We start from the raw sequence: 19,262 nt of genomic DNA on the forward strand, positions 1-19,262 counted from the left end.
GTCATCTGAGTTGGGAGGAGACAAGGAACAAAAGAAAATTCTTGTTCGGGCCACTGGGTCGGGTCAGTCAGCGGACAAGCTTGTCCCTGAGTACCTGAATGGTCAGGGCATCAGTCTCAGTGAGGAAATCCCACCAGAGTCGCCATCTGTTACAGAAAGGGGGACTCCTTGCAGGGTCTGAGAGTGGGCTTTTGTGTAACATTGGGAAATTAATGGTTCCAGGAGACACGCATGCTGACAAGGCAAGAGGCTTTTTTGGGAAGGGTCTACAGGGCGGAGAGCAGCAGGGTAAGGGAAGCCAGGAGTACTGCTCTGCCACATGGCTTGTAGTCTCAGGGTCTCTGGTGATGGAGTTAGTTTCTGGGTCATCTCTGGCCAATCATTCTGACTCAGGGTCGTCCCTGGTGTCAGAAATGTGTTCTGGTGAGCTTTATTGATATTTCTGAGAGTTTATTTATATAGTGCTTACTTTCCCTTAACCCAATTAAATCCAGCTCAGTTACAAATTCCATGTAAAGACAGAACCAGAGATCTCCTTGTTTTACTGCTTCGGTTTTAAAAATGCTATTTTTTCCCCTCACCACAGATGGATCAGATGTTCCTGAGAACCCAGGCAAAAGACTTACATTTTTGGAGAGGAGAAATGGAAGCTCCCTTTTTTGTTTGTTTTGTTTTTAAAGCCTTCCAAAATGATTGTGAACAGTGACTGCAGCCATGAAATTAAAAGATGCTTGCTCCTTGGAAGAAAAGCTATGATAAACCTAGACAGCATATTAAAAAGCAGAGACATCACTTTCCCAACAAAAGTCCCTATAGTCAAAGCTATGGTTTTTTCAGTAGTCATGTATGGATGTGAGAGTTGGACCATAAGAAGGCTGAGCACTGAAGACTTGATGCTTTTGAGCGGTGGTGTTGGGCAAGACTCAAGAGTCCCTTGGACAGTAAGGAAATCAAACTAGTCAATCCTAAAGGAAATCAGTCCTGAATATTCATTGGAAGGACTGATGCTGAAGTTGAAGCTCCTATACTTTGGCCACCTGATGCAAAGAGATGACTCATTGGAGAAGACATGGGAAAGATGCTGGGAAAGATTGAAGGCAGGAGGAGAAGGGGATGACAGGGGAAAAGATGGTTGGATGACATCACTGACTCAATGGACATGAGTGTGAGCAAGCTCCAGGAGATGGTGAAGGACAAGGAAGCCTGGGTTGCTGCAGTCCATGGGGTGGCAAAGAGTCAGACATGACTGAGTGACTAAAGTGAACTGAACTGATGATGATTCATGGTTGAAGTAATATCATTCATCTGCTCTTACTTCCATAGCCTGGGAACATGTCTTATAATGTTGCCAAATGCCTACATGTTTCTAATATACTCCCAAAGTTAAAGGACTTTAAGCTGCTTTATTCAAAAGGAAGGCACTCTATAAGCTATATCTCAATAACTTTCTATAAATTATATCTCAATTATAACTGTCTGTAAATTATGTCTCAGTAACTGGTTTACATTAAAGATGGAAAGAGAGAAGACTAATAATAGTGGAAGAAAAGAAAAACAATGAACTTGTCCCACCTATGAGCACATCTATTGATCTCTTGTTTGAAAGCGTTTTTGAAACGTTCCCCCACCTCCACTAGGACTAAATGACTGCCTCTGTGTGCATGCAAGTTAAGTTGCTTCAGTTGTGTCCGACTCTTTGTGACCCCACAGACTGTAGTCTGCCAGGCTCCTCTGTCCATGGAATTCTCAAGGCAAGAATACTGGAGGGGGGTGCTGTTTCCTTCTCCAGAGGATCTTCTCAAGGCAGGAATGGAACCCAGGTCTCCTGTATTGGCAGGCGGATTGTTTTTACCACTGAGCCACCTGGGAAGCCCCTAGGAGCTCTATCGCCACAGTCTTGAAAAGAGTTTTAGGCCTACAGTTTTATATCCAGACAGAGTTTCCTTTAAGTGGGAAGGGTGTGTGTATTAGTTTTCTATTTCTGCCATAACACAGACTCAACTGCTCAAATCAAACCCACTATTTTCACACACTTCTTGTCTGCAGGACAGAAGTCTGAGGTGACTCCCTGAGTTTCACTGCTCTGGTTCTCTCCAGCCTGAAATCAAAGTGTGGACCAGCTGGGCCCTTGGCCTGGGCCCTGAGAGGAATCAGCTTCACACCTCACTAGATCACTAATAGAAGCCATTTCCTTAGAGGTTCTGGACTGGGAAGCCATTAAGACCCAGAACTAGGAGGCGGTGCCCCAGAAGTTTCTTGCTGGTGATTTCCTCACCCCTGGCTCATTTCTCTCTGTAGGCTCTTCCTCCTTGTAAATTCTCCTGGGGCTTGTTGACATCCTCCAGTCAAGGCAAGGCCAGATAAAATTTAAAAAACTGGCCCCCTAAAAGTACAGTATGGAGGAGAGGTAGCGAAAAGGGCATGGCAGGAAATGCTGCTGCCCGCAGGCCACCCCACCCCCTCAGAAAGCGGGAGCCCCTGAGTTGGGCAGGGCAGGACAAGGCAGCTCCTCCCTGTGGTTCCCTGCAGAACTGTGAGAAGACCTGAAATGCTTTAAAAAGCCAGTGAGCAAGTGAATGCATGTACGCGCACAGACACACACACAAACACACCCCTCCCCCTCATTTGATGAATTCATGACACGTCTGCTTTTACCCTTGAACTTGCCAGAGGAAAACCACTAACCAAAGCGAGTTAACGCTCACTTCCCCCAAACACTGGCATGTTACCCTTTTGCCTGAGGACAAACCCCAGTGAAGCCCTCAGTTCCTGAAGTAGGAGGAATGGAAGTACAGTTTCCCAAAGTGGGGCTTGGGCCGTGAGGGTGAGGATGGGCACCCCACTTCTACCCTCTGGTCCCAGATCCGTATAGTTACCTGCTGGGGACACAAATATCACGGTGGTACTTGATTGAAGCAGGACTCTGCAAACTTTTCCCTGCAGGCCGTTTGGTTCAGTCTCTGTCTCAGGGGCCCAGCCCGACCTTTGTAGAACAAAAGCAACGGAAGACAACAGGCAAATCAATGCGGGGGACAGGAGTGCCACTGTTCTAGCTTACCATCCTCAGATTTAGGGTATATGGGGTCCCAGAAATGGGTGCCTCACCTCTAGTGAACCTGCTGAGCGGTTCCTCAGCCTGCCTTTGAAGAGCCCTGGCTATGATTTCGGGGCACAGTGGATGCGCTAGGAGCGTGGGTGTGCTATGCAGTGCCTTCCTGGTCTAAGGGGCCACGAGAGATGATTCGTGAAGCTGAAGGTGTGAGGAGAGGGTGTATCTGATGATCACTGAGCCCCCCTGACCTAGTGAGTACTGGGTTGAGGAGCACAGATCACGATGGGCACGCCTGGGTTGCCAGGTTTCTTGATTTCCTATGGTATCCAGCTTTGGATTCTGTCCTCCTCACCTGCTCTGTGATCCCGCTTCCTCAGGAGTGGCCTCCACATGCTTTCCATCTCCCTGCATCTTCCTCTCCCTCTTCAAGCCAGCAAAGGACACCGTTTTGACTGGTGATGACAGGGCTGGGTAGGGACAGTCCTTGCTCTGCCAAGCTCAGCCCTACAGAGGGACGCACTTGCTGTCACAGGGATTGGGAAGGGATGCCTGTGAGTCCTTTCCTCCTGACAGGCGAGTGTATTCTCAGTTCTGTCTCCTCCCAACAAAAATTTGAAGCGATGGACGTTAGAGCCCTCAGCTTGTCATAGCTCTCGGACAGACTGTGTTATAGCTCTCAGGTTCAAACAGACTGTGTTATAGCTATTAGATCAGTGTTACAGCTCCATTATATTTAAAAAATAGCAGGAAAATACATCCTGGAGGCGTGAGGGCATGCTGACCCAAAGAAGCAAAGAGAAGAGAGAGAGAGGGAATGAGCACACACGTGTGGGGAAGAGAGAGCACCCCGGCCCTTTGGCTCCTCTTTTTATATGTCCCCCCTCCCCCCCCCCGCCCCAGGCCTGCCCTATGTAAATTGGGCTAGCCAGGAGTGCTGTTCTGCCTGAGGTCCTCACTCTGGTCCTCGGACCTTCCTTTGTTCTCTTTTCACGGGCTTTTCCCTTCCTTGTCTTTTAGCCACCGCCATTTTGGACTCCTGTTTCCTATTCTAACTACCTAACACTCCTCCCTCAAGAGATGGGAGGCCCAATTCTTTGGGAATAGGGGTGTCAAGGTCTTTCTGGCTACTTCCTGCTGAACTGGGACGGCGAGGGGTATTGGGCGTCCCCCTCTTGTTAGTCTCAGGCCTCAGAGTCCTTATTGTGGTGTCCATGTAAGGGTGAGTGAGATTTTTCATGGTCGGCTGTAGTTTTATATATCTTTGTTGAACTGGCACTGCATGTTGTAGCTTGTTGACCTGGTGGCAGAGACAACACAGGTTAGACAATTGATAATACATGGAACAATCATAAGCAGCATCAATATGGCATAACAAGGACTAGTAGGGGCGTTAGCCAATTCCAAATTCCATCGCCAGGATGGCTCAAGTCCCTCCCTGTTCAGGGATTAGAAGACCTATCTCCTGTCTGTTTTGGAGTATAACCCCTGCCAAGATATGTTGGCTCTTTAGAGCTGAGCTGAGAAATCTTATCCCCAGAAACCAGATTTTGGGGGTGCTCATTAGAATGGCACTCCTCTGTAGTCCTGAATGGTGTCTGAGATCTTCCCAGGGGCTCACAGGTGTGTTGAGTGTCTTCTGTTTTCATCCACAGCTTGACTTGTGAGTAGTGAACCCAGGAATCATGTCCTGGTACCTTGACTGCTGTGGGGGTAGAAAGTATTATAGGGTAGGGGCCCTTCCATGTGGGCTGGAGTTGAGCCTTTGGGGACCCATCTTTCCAGACTTTAATTAGGACTTGAGTCCCTGGAGCAGATATCAGTGACTCCTTAGAATCTTTTGGGTCCTGGTTCACACCCCTAAGTGTGTATCCTGTTGGAATTGCCCAATGGCCATGGTATAAGACTGGAGGGTCTGAGCCTCTATATCCAGGAAGAGGCCATGCACTGCACCACGCCAGGCCTCCCCGTCCATCACCAGCTCCCGGAGTGCACCCAAACTCATGTCCATCGAGTCCGTGATGCCATCCAGCCATTTCATCCTCTGTCGTCCCCTTCTCCTCCCCCCTTCATTCTTTCCCTGCATCAGGGTCTTTTCAAATGAGCCAGCTCTTTGCATCAGATGGCCAAAGGATTGGAGTTTCAGCTTCAACATCAGTCCTTCCAATGAACACCCAGGACTGGTCTCCTTCAGGATGGACTGGTTGGATCTCCTTGCAGTCCAAGGGACTCTCAAGAGTCTTCTCCAACACCACAGTTCAAAAGCATCAATTCTTTGCCACTCAGCTTTCTTTATAGTCCAGCTCTCACATCCATACATGACCACTGGAAAAACCATAGCCTTGACTAGATGGATCTTTGTTGGCAAAGTAATGTCTCTGCTTTTTAATATGCTGTCTAGGTTGGTCATAACTTTCCTTCCAAGGAGTAGGCGTCTTTTAATTTCATGGCTGCAGTCACCATCTGCAGTGATTTTGGAGCCCAAAGAAATAAAGTCAGCGACTGTTTCCAGTGTTTCTCCATCTATTTGCCATGAAGTGATGGGACCAGATGCCATGATCTTAGTTCTCTGATTGTTGAGCTTTAAGCCAACTTTTTCACTCTCCTCTTTCACTTTCATCAAGAGGCTCTTTAGTTCTTCTTCACTTTCTGCCATAAGGGTGGTATCATCTGCATATCTGAGGTTATTGATATTTCTCCCAGCAATCTTGATTCTCGCTTATGCTTCTTCCAGCCCAGCGTTTCTCATGATGTACTCTGCAGAGAAGTTAAATAGGCAGGGTGACAATATACAGCCTCAATGGACTCCTTTTCCTATTTGGAACCAGATTGTTGTTTCATGTCCAGTGCTAACTGTTGCTTCATGACCTGAATTTGGTTTCTCAAGAGGCAGGTCAGGTGGTCTGGTATTCCCATCTCTTTCAGAATTTTCCACAGTTTCTTGTGATCCACACAGCCAAAGGCTTTGGCATAGTCAATAAAGCAGAAATAGATGTTTTTCTGGAACTCTCTTGCTTTTTTGATGATCCAGCAGGTGTTGGCAATTGGATCTCTGGCTCCTCTGCCTTTTCTAAAACCAGCTTGAACATCTGGAAGTTCACGTTTCACGTATCCAGGGAGAGGATAACTCTAAAAGAAGTACTTTGAGGTGTATTTTTCATGGGGTTTTAGTAGATGCAAAATATCCAAATAAAGAGAAACAGTTAAAGAGCAAGCTTCTGGGAGGAAAACGAACAACTTGCAGGGAGTTTGAGCTGCTTACACTATGTCTGAAATGAACAAGCTGTCGGAGCACTATGAAGAGAGCAATGACCTGTAGATGAATGTGAGGCCTGGTGAGAGTGACCTTCTGCATATCAAGGTAGGCGGCGGGAACCCGGAGCTATCCCAGAACCCTTCCCGTGCGGCCAGTGCCCAGCCACAGCTGGAGGAGGAAGGCCCCATGGAAGAGGAGGCAGCCCAGCCAATGGCCCCAGAGGGGCCCCAGCCCTGGGGAGCAGCCAGGCCAGATCACGGGCCCTGAATTCGAGAGCGAAGGCGAAGGCGAGGAATTCGATGACTGGGAGGACGACTATGACTCTCCGGAAGAGGAGCCGCTCAGCAGTGAGGGCTACAGAGTATCAGTGGTCCTTGAAGAAGCCACCAAGATGTTTCTGAGAACCTCCAGAGCCAGAGAAGCAGCTCTGGATGGCGGGTTTCAGATGCATTCTGAGAAGACCCTGTTTGATCAGTTGGCTTTTATCAGAGAGTTTTCACTTATGGTTGTCAGTCGTCTGACTGAAGAACTCGGCTGTGATGAGGTCATCGATAGAGAGTAGTTAAATGCTGTTAAAAGAGGAGGAAGCTGCTTGAGGAGAGACCCAGCATTCCACTGTCTTTGGGGTTCATTCCAAATAGTTCTGTGCCAATGAAAAGCTTGATCTTCCCTCCCACCCCACCTCCCACCCCCTGCCAACTTCAAAAAAAAAAAAAAAAAAAAAGGCAGAGTAGAAAAAGGTAGTGACTGCACAGTTATGAAAAAAAGAGGAAAATTGTTAAAGCTTGGGCTTCCCTGGTGGCTCAGAGGTTAAAGCGTCTGCCTCCAATGCGGGAGACCTGGGTTCGATCCCTGGGTCGGGAAGATCCTCTGGAGAAGGAAATGGCAACCCACTCCAGTATTCTTGCCTGGAGAATCCCATGGATGGAGGAGCCTGGTAGGTTACAGTCCACGGGGTTGCAAAGAGTTGGACACAACTGAGCAACTTCACCTAATATAGTATCTTAGGACTATTGAAATCTGTTTTCAAGAATGTCCAGAGACACTTTTGGCTTTGACTTTGTTGTTTATTCAGGTTAATTTCCCCTATTGGGGAAGATAATCTTTCATGTTTCACTGTAAGGAATGGCTTTGCAAGAATAAGTTACGACCAAGATAGACTGCCAGTCAAGAGCCCACTGATGATAATTATATGAGAAAAAAATGACTGATTTATCCAGCTTAGGACATAAGATGTCTTTGAGTTATTCAGACTGAAAGCATATTGAGAAAACTTTAAAGATTCAACTTTGTGATCTATCCAGGCTGTGGTTATCAAAGGCTAAATTTTGCTGTAAAATAAATCTTCCACCCAGTATTCCTCAGGATCTCAAAGGATAATCTAGTCCCCAAAGAGGTATGTGTCATGTGTGCTTTATCTTAAAACGTGTTTCCAAGAACAACAGAGATTTTGTTTGTACGTTTATCTTGATCATTTTTAAAGCTACTGTAATCTTTAATTCAACAAAATTAGTTGCCTTGAACATTTTTAAAAGGCAAAAGTTAAGACATCCTTAATAAAGTTTCAAATTTAGACTGTAAAATGTACATGAAGGTACAAAGAATACAAACTCTTTCAAACATCAGTATATACTAGAGAATTTTCTGTTTCTCTTGCTCTCTTTTTTTATTTAACGTTACAGGCAAAAGACTGTTGAACTTCATAATGTAAGAAATGTTAAGTGAAAACTGTCCAGTAAAAGGAAAGCCTTACATCTAAAAAAAGACATTATGAACAACCCTTAAAAGTTTTAAATCTTCCCAGAAATCCACCTCAGTATTTGAAGTTTCCCTCTGTCTCCTCCTCTAATTAAGATTGGTTTTGGTTATGCACCAGCATTCAAGATAATAAAAATTTCTTGTTCTGTGTTAAAAAAAAAAAATCAAGCTTCTGAAATTCAGGTGGCAGTGATGCTCACTGAAAGTTGTAAGCTATGAAGGCTTCATCACAGAAATCTCCCTGTTACCCATGTGTGTATAGAAGGAGAAAAACCCATGGTGGATTGCCTTACATGAATTGGGAGAATCTTAAATTGTTTTTATGGCAGCACAAGTTAGTAGAGGCCAGTAATCCACAGGCAGCACAAGTTAGTAGAGGCCACAGGGAATTTCTTAACAAGACCTGGTCCACAGGTCTGTTGACATTGCCTGTGGGATTAGCTACCTGGTCAGAAGGGAAGTCATCCACAAATACCAGGCTGCTAGGAGCTGTGTCATTGATGACAACTTTGAGTTAAGAGTACAGACAACCCCTCTCCAGAGTCTTGTTCCCCATGGGATCTCACTGTCTGGGGAACAATGAAAACAATGGATCAATGGATGGCCCCTGAAAGTCTAGTTAAAAATGAGTTCTCTGGACTTCCCTGGTGATCCAGTAGCCAAGAGTCCAGCACTCTCAATGCAGGGGCCCAGGTTCAATCCCTGGTTGGGGAACCAAATCCTGCATGCACAACTAAGAAGGCAGCATCCTGCAACTAAGAGATCCGACGTGATCATGACTTTGTGCCAAACGCTCTACATAAACATCTACCTATTTGAGACGGGCAGGTACCTGAAAGGGGTTACCAAATAGCCCAGCCCATCAGCTGTCCTGATGAACCATTTGCTGTGATGGCTTGTGCTGGGCCTTCGATCTGGAGAAGAGACCCAGTTCCAGGTCTTGTTGAGAAATTATAATAGTTATATATTGTTACATAACAAATTACACTGCAAGCTAAATGGCTTGAATAACAGTAAACAGTGGTTTCTGTTGCTTTGGGACTGGGTTAGCTTGGAGATATTGGCAAGGGGCCACCTGATGGGAAGAACTAACTCATTTGAGAAGACCCTGATGCTGGGAAAGGTTGAGGGCAGGAGGAGAAGGGGGCGACAGAGGATGAGATGGTTGGATGGCATCACCGACTCAATGAAGATGAGTTTGTGTAAACTCCAGGAATTGGTGATAGACAAGGAGGCTTGGTGTGCTGCGGACCATGGGGTCGCAAAGAGTCAGACATGACTGAGTGACTGAACTGAACTGAACGGATACTATTGTGAGATAGACAGTCAGGTCAGAAGTATGAATGTGGAAATCACTACTATGGTAGCCCTTACCCAATGGTATTTTACTAACTACAAAGATTGTCCATTCATGTCAGAAATCCAGGCGATGTGAAATGAGCGTGGTGTGGATCTGTGGACCCAGGGATAACCACTGTTAACAGGACCTGGCACAGCTGTCCACTGACTGCCTGGAGCCCTGAGCCCCACTTCAGAAACAGGGAGGCCATGACGATACTGCAGTCCCTGTGCATAATGCTAGTAACATGCCAGGTCCAACATGAATGTGGAAGTCGTTTGTTTCTTCAGGTTCACTTACCTGAGCCCATGGTCATGCGGCTCACTGGGAAAGAAGGAAAGGACTTCTGCACTTACTGTGGTGATCATAGGGCACTCCTCACTGGAATGTGGCTTCCTTCTCTGGGGGTGCATTCTGAAAAGGGGCTCTCCCAGGGTCCAGCCCCAGTGGATCCAGGGAATTCGAAGCGGGGACAGAGTCGGCGTCTAGGAAAGGACTATTTAATTAGAAAAGAGAGATTAGGAAAGAATAGTGTAGTAGGAAAATTAGTGGAGAAAAGAGGCTGAATAACTTGGTTTATGCGGAAAACCAATAAAACTCTGAGACAAGGAGTTTGCACCGTCTACGTAGGCCACTGGTGCCCACTTGAATAGCAGAAGGTGCCCCGCGTTGGGCTCCCTCTGGCGTGGGTATTAGAAGCCAGGGCAAAAAAGTAGATTCGGTGAGCCTGTGCGCTCCAGATGGGAATTCAGCCAGAAATGGAGAAAAAGACCATGCAGGGGAAACCAGTCTTTCCAGAAACTGGTCCATTTTCTTTATTTTCCAGGTCCACTTTTTATACTTTCAGTTGTACATAGAGATAAATGTGCTCTCAGCATATCTTTGTTCTTACAAGGGTCTTACATTTGTTTTACAATATCTTCTGGTCTGGAGACCGATTAACATTTTATGGCCCCACTTTTCTTTCTATTGATAAAGGTTAATTGATCAGAAAACTTGTTTCCCCTTAAGATTTATTTAGTCTTAAGATAGTGATAAAGTTGCATTTTTACATAGCAAGGACACAGTGATTTACAACAAAGAAAGAGGAGTAGAGTGATCTATAACAAAAGAGAAAATTCATTAACTCAAAAAGTCTAGTATTGCTAACATCAACACTACTATATTTCTTTTTCTACATTCCAATTACATTGATTAACATACTCCCAGGTGCCTAAGGATATGGAGGCCTGGCAGCAATCATTAACTCAGCAATGAAACCCCTCACCAACATAATTTCTAACTAACTCGCTAATTCTAATAATTTTCTAACTTCTCAAAAGAATCTGTTTTTGGAAAGTTTAAAGCGTCTCATTTCTCTCACGGTTGGGAGGCTGTAAACAATCAGATGTGGCCGGATAATCCTGTCAGGCAGGCTAGAGAGCCATCAGAGGAGTTTTTGGATGGAAACACCCTTGTCATGCCCAGGAGATTTAAACTGGAGTCCTAAGTTAACTCCTTTACAGAGAGAGGTGGTGGGGGTTAGCCCCCCATAATGTCAGAAGTATAGGTGAAAGGCATAAGGCAGCAAGGCAGGCAAACTCTGGTTTTGGGGGCAGATGCACAAGCAGATCCAGGGAGGCTCCCTTAAGGCCCGATTCGCCTTTGCCTGTCGGGCCCCTTAACCTCATGACCTTTGCCACGGGCAGGATTCCCCAAGCCGGCTCCCGGCAGGGCTCCGTTCTAGAAATGAAATGCTCCTCAGAAGCAGCCCCCACATGCTGTCCATCTCTGGCAGCACACTGGGTTCGATTCTGAAAGTCCTCTTCTATCTAGGCTTTTCCTGCAGAGCCGTCTGGCATATATCCAGAAAGGCTGTGTGTTGGCCAGTCCTGGGTACGGACCTGGTGGGCAAGGGGAGATATCCACGATGTGCAATTTCTGCCCAGCAGGTGACTTCTCCTTCTCCACAAAGAAGGGAGGGGCACTGGCTCTACGGAGTGCTGGGGATGGAGCAGGAGGGACCATGCTTGCTCTGCCAGGCCAGCCCTGCACCTTTACTCTGCTCTCACACAACTGAGGGGAGGAGGCCTATGGGTCTTTTTCTGCCAACCCTGCCCTCACCTGTCTTTTGCCTTCACAGATGCTCACTCTCTTTGCTATAACTTTACCATTGATTCTCAGCCCAGACCTGGACAACCATGGTGTGTGGTTCAAGGCCAGGTGGATGGAAATGTTTTTCTCTCCTGTGACTGTGGTCATGCTAAGATCCAATTCACAAGTCCATTGGGGGAGGAGGTGAAAACGACAAAGGCCTGGGAAACACAGACTGAAACACTCAGAGACGTCGGGGACTTGCTCAGGGAGCAACTGCCTGATGTTACGTCAGAGAATCACACGGTCACAGGTGAGTTAGAAAGTCCAAGTGCAGAAGGAGCAGGCTGGGGGCTTAAACTCATTCATTGTTTCTGGGTAAAAAATAAAATGGAGGATATTGGTCCTTCCCTAGTAGTCCAGTGGAAGGAGCGGGCCTTGGAGGAGAGAACAGGGCCAGATTAGCTGGGCTCAGGGGAGGTGGACCCAGGTGGGGCAAAGAATCTGTCAAGCCCAGAGGCTGAGCTCTTTGCCACAGTGGGGGGCAGACCCTCTCACCTTGCAGGGCAGGATGACGTGTCAGTGTGAAGACGATGGACACATCAGTGGATCCTGGCAGTTCGGCGTCAGTGGACAAATGTGCCTCCTCTTTGATTTGGAGAATGGACACTGGACTGTGGTTCATTATGGAGGGAGACGGATGAGAGAGAAGTGGGAGAAGGACAGAGCTGTGAGCAACTTCTTCAAGAAGGTCTCCATGGGAGACTGTTGGGCCTAGCTTCGGCATTTCTTGGTGCATTGGGAGGAAATGTCAACAACCATGGGTAAGTGAGACTAGAAGAAAGAAGCAGTAGTCCACTCAGGGTGACATGGACCCACCCCTGTGTGTGTGTGTGTGTGTGTGTGTGTGTGTGTGTGTGTGTAAAAGTGACCTATTCAAGGTGAGTAGTTCCTGGGAGAACAATGGCCCTAGGGATGCTCTGTGATCCTCTTTCCTCTTCCACCTCCTGACATCTCTCCCTCATAGCACAGGCCTTTGAACCATTGTACATGGATTCTTGCTGACCCCTAACATGAGGGCACCACTCCGATTCTAGAGATTTCCTTCTTACTGACCCCCTCTCTACAACCTTTTAAAAAATATCAGCTATTCTAGTTCTGGAAATCTGTCGATGCCACCTCAAACATCAGCTCCTGAGAGGACTTAATCTGTTCCCATCCTCTCGTCACCTCATCTGATGTCACGCAGGCCTGAGGGGCTGTGTGGGGACCCTTGCTCGCCCATTCACTGTCTGAGCTCTGTGGAGATGGGGCTCCCCCCTTCCTCCGTCTCACCTCAGGACCTGTCACAGGGGCTGCCATATGGTTGGTTCAAATGACTGCATGACACAAGACAGACTTGTGAACATAGCAGGGGAAGGACAGGGTAGGACGAGTTGAGACGGTAGCAGTGACATATATACGTACTATGATGCGGAAAATAGCTAACCAGTGGGTAGATGCTATATAACACAGGGAGCCCAGGCTGGTGCTATGTGATGACCTAGAGGGGTGGGATGGGAGCGGGAAAGGTTCAGGATGGAGGGGATATATGTATCTAATTATGGCTGATTTGCATTGTCCTACAACAGAAACCAACACAGCATTGTAAAGAAATTATGCACTAATGACGTCATAGTAGGGTACCTGGGTCCGGGGGGCTGAGAAGGCATCTGCTTAGTTTAGGGATCGGAACAAAGGCTTTACTCTCACTTTCCTTACAGCATCACCAACTGAAGCTCCCCTCACAGTCAACTCCATGGCCACAGCCATCAAGCACATCACCTGGATCCTCCCTGTGGTCCTCAGCAGTTTCATCATAACTGTCTTCCTGGGCTGAGTCCTTTCCAGGAGCAGGTACTGAGGGCAGAATTCAGAGGGAAGGCAGGGGCACAGGGCCTGGTATGAGATCAGGGAAGGTGAATCCCAGCCAACCTCTGCCCCCCACTGAACCTCCTCATCCTGGAAATGAGCAGGTGAATAAGACCCCATATCACCTGAGAGCAAGAACTGCAGACCCAATTCCAAAGGCCCGTCCTCACAGGAAGTGGCCTGGGTCAAGCAGGCAAGGCAGGAGCCCCACAGCAGAGACTGGGGAAAGGGCTGAGGCCAGGCCTGTGCTCCTGGAGCAGCAGCAATTCTGACTCAGCCTGTGGCCTGCACGTCATCAGCCTCCTGGGAACCCAGAGCCCCATCACTGAGTGGCCCTGCCTTGAGCAGAGGTGCCTGGGGATGGGTGGGCCTGAGCTGGGGTGGAGGTGCCCAGCTGGGGGGACCAGGAAGAGATGGGGGGCAGGGACCCTGGTCCTGAGAGCTGTGTGTGCTGCTGGCTCTGAGGCTGGGAGGAAGGGAAGGAAGGAGGTTTCCCTGTAGCCCCCCAAGGCTGTCAGGAAGTAAGGCCCCTCCTCCCCGGACCTGCCCCTGAGGGAGGATCAGGACAGGAGTAAAGGGAGCAGATTGATTCCTTACTGGCTTCAGTCCTAAGCCTAAGCAGGTGATCTGTGTGTCAGGGAAGGGTTCTCATGCACAGACCTGGGGGACAGAGGTGTGGGTTTAATCCCTGGGAAGAGGCAACACGGGGGACCTGGTAACCTCAGTGGAGGAGGCTGGTGAAGAGGTAAGTGACTGGGAGAGCAGGAGAAAGATGGAAGGACAGCATTATAGCCCTAGTCAGGACAGCCAGGTGGGGAAGATGGGCCTCTCTGGACACCTGGACAGCCCTGGCCACCCCTACCCATGCATGTTCCTGGCACCTGGACACAGTGCAGACCCCAGATGGGAGTGGAATCAACCAGGAGGTGATTTTTAATGGGTGTCAGCAATAGAACATACTTCCAAAAACAGTGGTCATGATGAAATTATCCAATCGCTTTGTGTTTCTTTCTTAAACTTCTGCATGCGTAGCTTCCACAGATGTCAATAGGAAACCCAGCCTCACTGAATGAGAAGACACGAAATGGCACTGCCTGTGCTGAGGCCTCAGCACACTCCTAGCTCAGTCACCCCTGAAGTCAGCAAAGGCCAGGAACCCCGTGATAACAGAGAGATGGAGCCCTCTGTCACAGGCTTTGACCTCTCTAGGTCATTCACAATCTCTGGATGGAAATAATGACCAAAGACAAGGACCCATTTACCAAGAATTAGAAGGCCTTGTCAGTCTCAACAGGTGATAGATGGTTTCACTCTTCATCACCAGATAGCCCAGAGATGAGAATTCTGAGATAGTAAAATGCTGGTTGGAGGTTGTACAAAAGAAAACGAATGAAACGAACACCAAGGGAAGAAAAGTCTTTCATAGTAGTTACGAGTGTCATTTGGAGACTTAAGACGTCTCCAGGTGACAGCTCTGGATCCCAGTCTCCCTGCCAAACTTGGAAATAGACATTCCAAGCTGAGTCCTCAAACTTTTTCTAAAGAGCAATTACATTGGTCCGCAAAATGTCTTGGGCTCCCCTGGAACAGAAACAACTAGAGAACATATTGTTGATGACCCTGCAGGTAATGGCTGTCTTCTATCCCTTTCATGTTGCTGTTCAGTCATGTCTGACTCCTGCAACCTCACAGAATGCAGGATACTAGGCTTCCCTGTATTTCACCATCTCCCAGAGTTTAGTCAAACAGTCAATCCTAAAGGAAATCAGTCCTGAACATTCATTAGGCTGATGCTAAAGCTGAAGCTCCAATACTTTGGGCATTTGATGCAAAGTACCGACCCACTGGAAAAGACTCTGATCCTGGAAAGACTGAAGGCAGAAAGAGAAGGGGATAACAGAGGATGAGTTGGTTGGATGGCTTCACCGACTCAATAGACATGAGTTTGAGCAAGCTTTGGGAGTTTGTGATGGACAGGGAAGCCTGGCGTGCTGCAGTTCATGGGGTCTCAAAGAGTGGGACACGACTGAGCGACTGAACTGAACTGAACTGAACTCACCTCTGGCCATGTGTTTCTCCAGTATAACATCAGGCAATTGCCCCTTGAGGAAGTCCCCGATGTCTCTCAGTGTTTCTCTCTGTGTTTCCCAAGTGTTCATAGTTTTCACCTCCTCTCCCAGTGGACTTGTGGATTAGATTATGGCGACACCACAGTCATAGGAGAGAAAAACATTCCCATCTACCTGGCCTTGAGCCACACCCCACGGCTCTCCAGGACTGGGGTGAAGATCGATGCTGAAGTTGTAGCAAAGGGAGTGAGCGTCTGTGAAGGAAAACGCAGGTGAGGGCAGGTTTTGGAGAAGAAGACCCATTACCTTCTCCCCCCACTTATGTGAGAGCAGAGGAAAGCTGCAGGGCTGGGTTGGCAGAGCAGGAAGGCCCCCCTGTCCCCCAACACCACCTACAGGCTGAGCAAGTGGAGGAACCACATAACATTATCTCTACTCTGCTCATAAGGCCCACACAGAACCCAAAGCTGCAGAAAGGAGAATTCACAATTGGGGTCACAGGATTGAGCAAGGCCAGGGAGATGCTGCTGATCTACCACTTTGATGGGTCTTGGGATCCTGGAGAAGGCCTGGCCCACAAGGAATGAAAGAGAAAATCCAGAACTTCCGAGGCAGGTGGAAGAGGAGGGGATCAAAGGCTCAGAGAAGTGAATGTGCCAGGGTGGACACGGTATGAAAGGGCAGGAAAGTGTGCAGTCCCCCAGGTTCTATGGAGCCCGAGAGGAACGAACGGATGAGAAGCATCGCCAACAGCTCCAGGGTGACTTTTGCCGAGGGTCAGGGACGGTGGTGGGACTGGTGTTCCTGTGCATTTGCAGCAGGAGTGAGGATGGAGAAGGGGAAAGAGCTGATGCCAGGGGGAGTGCCCTATGTCAGAAACAAAGCAGATGCAGCGGCCAAGGGGACCAGAGAGCCCCACTGTAGCCAGGCCTCACTGCAGAGAGTACCACGCTGGCTCATAGCACAGGGCGATCCTAGAGGCAAACAGAAGAGCAGTGAGCCCTGCTAAAAACTACATGATTGAAAGGAAAAATTATTTAAAAAAACAGACAAACACAAGGCTGGATGTTCAGGAAGCTGAGTGCAGACATCCCAACAAAATGCCCAGGTCCTTTGTGCAGCATCCAGCACTGAGTCAGGTCTTATATTCAGAATCCATTCCTAGAGACAGAGATGCCAGGCATCAGCAAGGAGGGCCCTCTTATCACCACAGCAAGTGCAGAAGTCCTTCTGGCCTTGGAAGCCACACGGTCATTGACTGGGGTAAGTGTACACTTGGCAGAGAAGCCACCCCCACATTCATAAGGACCTAGAGTGGGACTGTCATCATGTCCAGCAGTCTGAAACATTGTCATGGCCCACCTGTTATTACTGTGGTGCCTGAGATCTGTGTAAGGAATACACATCTGTCCCACATCCTGCCCACAGGAGTGTCACCCATTCACTGGTCCTCATAGTGCTCATTTCACATCCATTGCATTTGCAATATGAATGAAAAATCTTCACAGTTAGTAAATAACCAGGCGGTGAGGGCTACCATAGAAGCGATTTCCAAGTTCACACTTCTGACACGGACCTTCATCCCCCAATAGTACATGTAAAGAATATCATATCCTAGAGAAAATGACAGAGTAACAACCTTCAGTCCTCCAGGACTGCAGGACTGTCATCCTTATCCTATCTCCATTTAATTCCCAGTGTGGCCTATAGATTTCTATAATTGTACATATGACATATTTCAGGCTTTGCAGACCATGGTTTTCTGTTACAACTGCTGTCCTAGCACAAAAGCAGTCACAGATGAGTGGTGACTGATGACCTGCTCTTTGGGCAGATGACTCAGCAGAATCTGTGACGTCAGAGGTATCTGTCTGTGGTCAGAAAGATGCTGTGTGCCGTCTATGATATTTTACTTGGAGGTTCACAACACAGATCCTTTATGTCCTGAAGCAAGGCCATAAGATTTGCAGTGGGGAATACTACATCATTTAAATGTGGCTCCTGGTATGGTCCTGGGGGCTGGTGGAGGTGAGGCCTCTGGTCATGAAATGTCAACGTTGTCTATCATGATCTGGGCTCACCAACCCCTAATCATTAGTTCAGATAGACCAGCCACCATAGGATTAAAGTGATATTGTGGTTTGGCATAAGAAGGGCCAGAGGCAACAAATAAGAGAGCAGCAGGTGGCCTAGGCCTGACATCAGAATTGTTGTAGGAGCACTATTCTCCGGGGCCTGCCCCCGTGGCTCAGCAGTAAGGAATCCACTTGCAATGTCAGAGCTGGAGTAGATGTGGGATCTGTCCCTAAGTGAGAAGATCCCGTGGAGGAGAGCATGGCAACCCACTCCAGTGTTCTTGCCTGGAGAATCTCTTGGACAGAGGACCCTCGTGGGCTATAGTCATAAAGAGTTGGACATGACTGGAGTGACTTAGCATGCACACACTATTCTCTGCTCATGCCAGAGCCTTCATGCAGTGTCCCCTATATCTCCATGGACCATGGTAACCACTCTAGAGCAGACGGGCTCAGAGGACATTAGCCCATATCTGCTGGACCCACACTCCTTTCACATTCACACCACCCAGAACATACAAGGCAGGACAGAGCAAGTTTTTGGTTCAGAAACAGGCAGCTAAGCATCCTTGCACTAGGCCCTAAGGGATGAGTCATCTGTTACTATTACTATTACTATTACAGGGCAGTCACATTGTTCTTTTTTTTTTTTTCAGGTCGTCTTTGCCTGCTCTTGTAGCACAAACGTGGAGATGTAGAATGCACTCAGACCCCAAATGGCCTGTCGAGACCAACAGTGTTACTCTCTGTCTTTTAAAGAAAAGGTTCTCCAACTCCTGTCTTAAATAATAGCTATTATAGGCCACTGTCTTCATAGTCTCAGGGAATATGAGTGTGGGACCGAAGGGTAGAAGTGGGGGTGCCCGTCCTCACCCTCATGCCCTGTGTCACACACTTTGGGAAACTCTTCTCCCATCTCTCCTGCTTTATGTCCCGGGGTCCAGGCTGGGAGGCTTCTGCTGGCGTGAATTCTCAGGCAAGAGGATAGGGTGCCAGTTGACAGAGGGCAGGTTTAGGATCCCTTCACAATGGGAAGTTGTTGGAGGCCCTGAGCTTCTTGGGATGGGAAGGGATATGGAAAAAATAGTGTTGTAACCAAGCAGGACTCTAAGGAGCCTTCTTAGGTAGACTCCAGCAATCTCCCTGCCCCCACCTCCTGCACACTCCCCCCCAAACCCTGCCCAAGTGGTGGACTCCACCTAGACCATTGCCCATCTCCCCCTGCCCCCTGCCGCCCCGGCCCGCCCAAGGCAACTGGTCAGACTCCACCCAGCCTTCCCCTGAACCCGTGGGTTCGGTCCCTCAGGAGCGGCCTCCACCTGTCCTGCACTAGCTCCAGTGGCTCCAAATTCCCGAGAGGCGGCCCGCGGATTGGAGCAGTATTTCTTGCTGTTGCCCGGGCTCCGATTTCTCCCAGCTTCCCCTCCCTCTATGCTGTGATTCACCCAGATCGTGTCTTTTACATGCCAGGGCGGGGAGGGGGGCCGGGGCGGGGGACGAGGGAAGGCAACAAGCTGGGGAGTGGGGGCGGGGAGCAGGAGCCCAGCGGGAAAGGAGCGCGCGGAGGTCTAAAAGCAAGGAGGCAGTCCTGGCTCGACGTTCCCCGAACCCTGGCGGACACCCTCATCCCTCTCGGGGTCTTAAGGCCCCGTGTCCGCTCCCCGCAGGTTAATCCATGAACTCACCGCCTCGCGCCGGGCAGAACCGGAAAGCCACGAGGAGAAGCAGGGCA

The 19,262-nt window shown here is 48.5% G+C and overlaps 1 protein-coding gene and 2 pseudogenes across 1 annotated transcript; all 3 read left to right on the forward strand.

The window, feature by feature from the left end:
- Positions 1–3,597: 3,597 nt before the first annotated feature.
- On the forward strand, positions 3,598–9,010 carry LOC128053162 (tyrosine-protein kinase RYK-like; annotated as a pseudogene).
- Positions 6,315–6,867, forward strand: LOC128053448 (EP300-interacting inhibitor of differentiation 1-like; annotated as a pseudogene).
- A 2,301-nt stretch (positions 9,011–11,311) lies between the features above and the next one.
- On the forward strand, positions 11,312–18,297 carry LOC128053163 (UL16-binding protein 3-like). Its single transcript, XM_052645619.1, is given in 5 exon segments — positions 11,312–11,333; positions 11,525–11,788; positions 12,024–12,299; positions 13,239–13,371; positions 18,187–18,297. Coding segments are annotated over 4 exon segments (678 nt in total). The 3' UTR covers positions 13,355–13,371; positions 18,187–18,297.
- The last annotated feature ends 965 nt before the right edge of the window (positions 18,298–19,262 follow it).

The sequence above is a fragment of the Budorcas taxicolor genome, chromosome 9 (assembly GCF_023091745.1).
Source record: "Budorcas taxicolor isolate Tak-1 chromosome 9, Takin1.1, whole genome shotgun sequence".
Lineage (NCBI taxonomy): Eukaryota > Metazoa > Chordata > Mammalia > Artiodactyla > Bovidae > Budorcas > Budorcas taxicolor.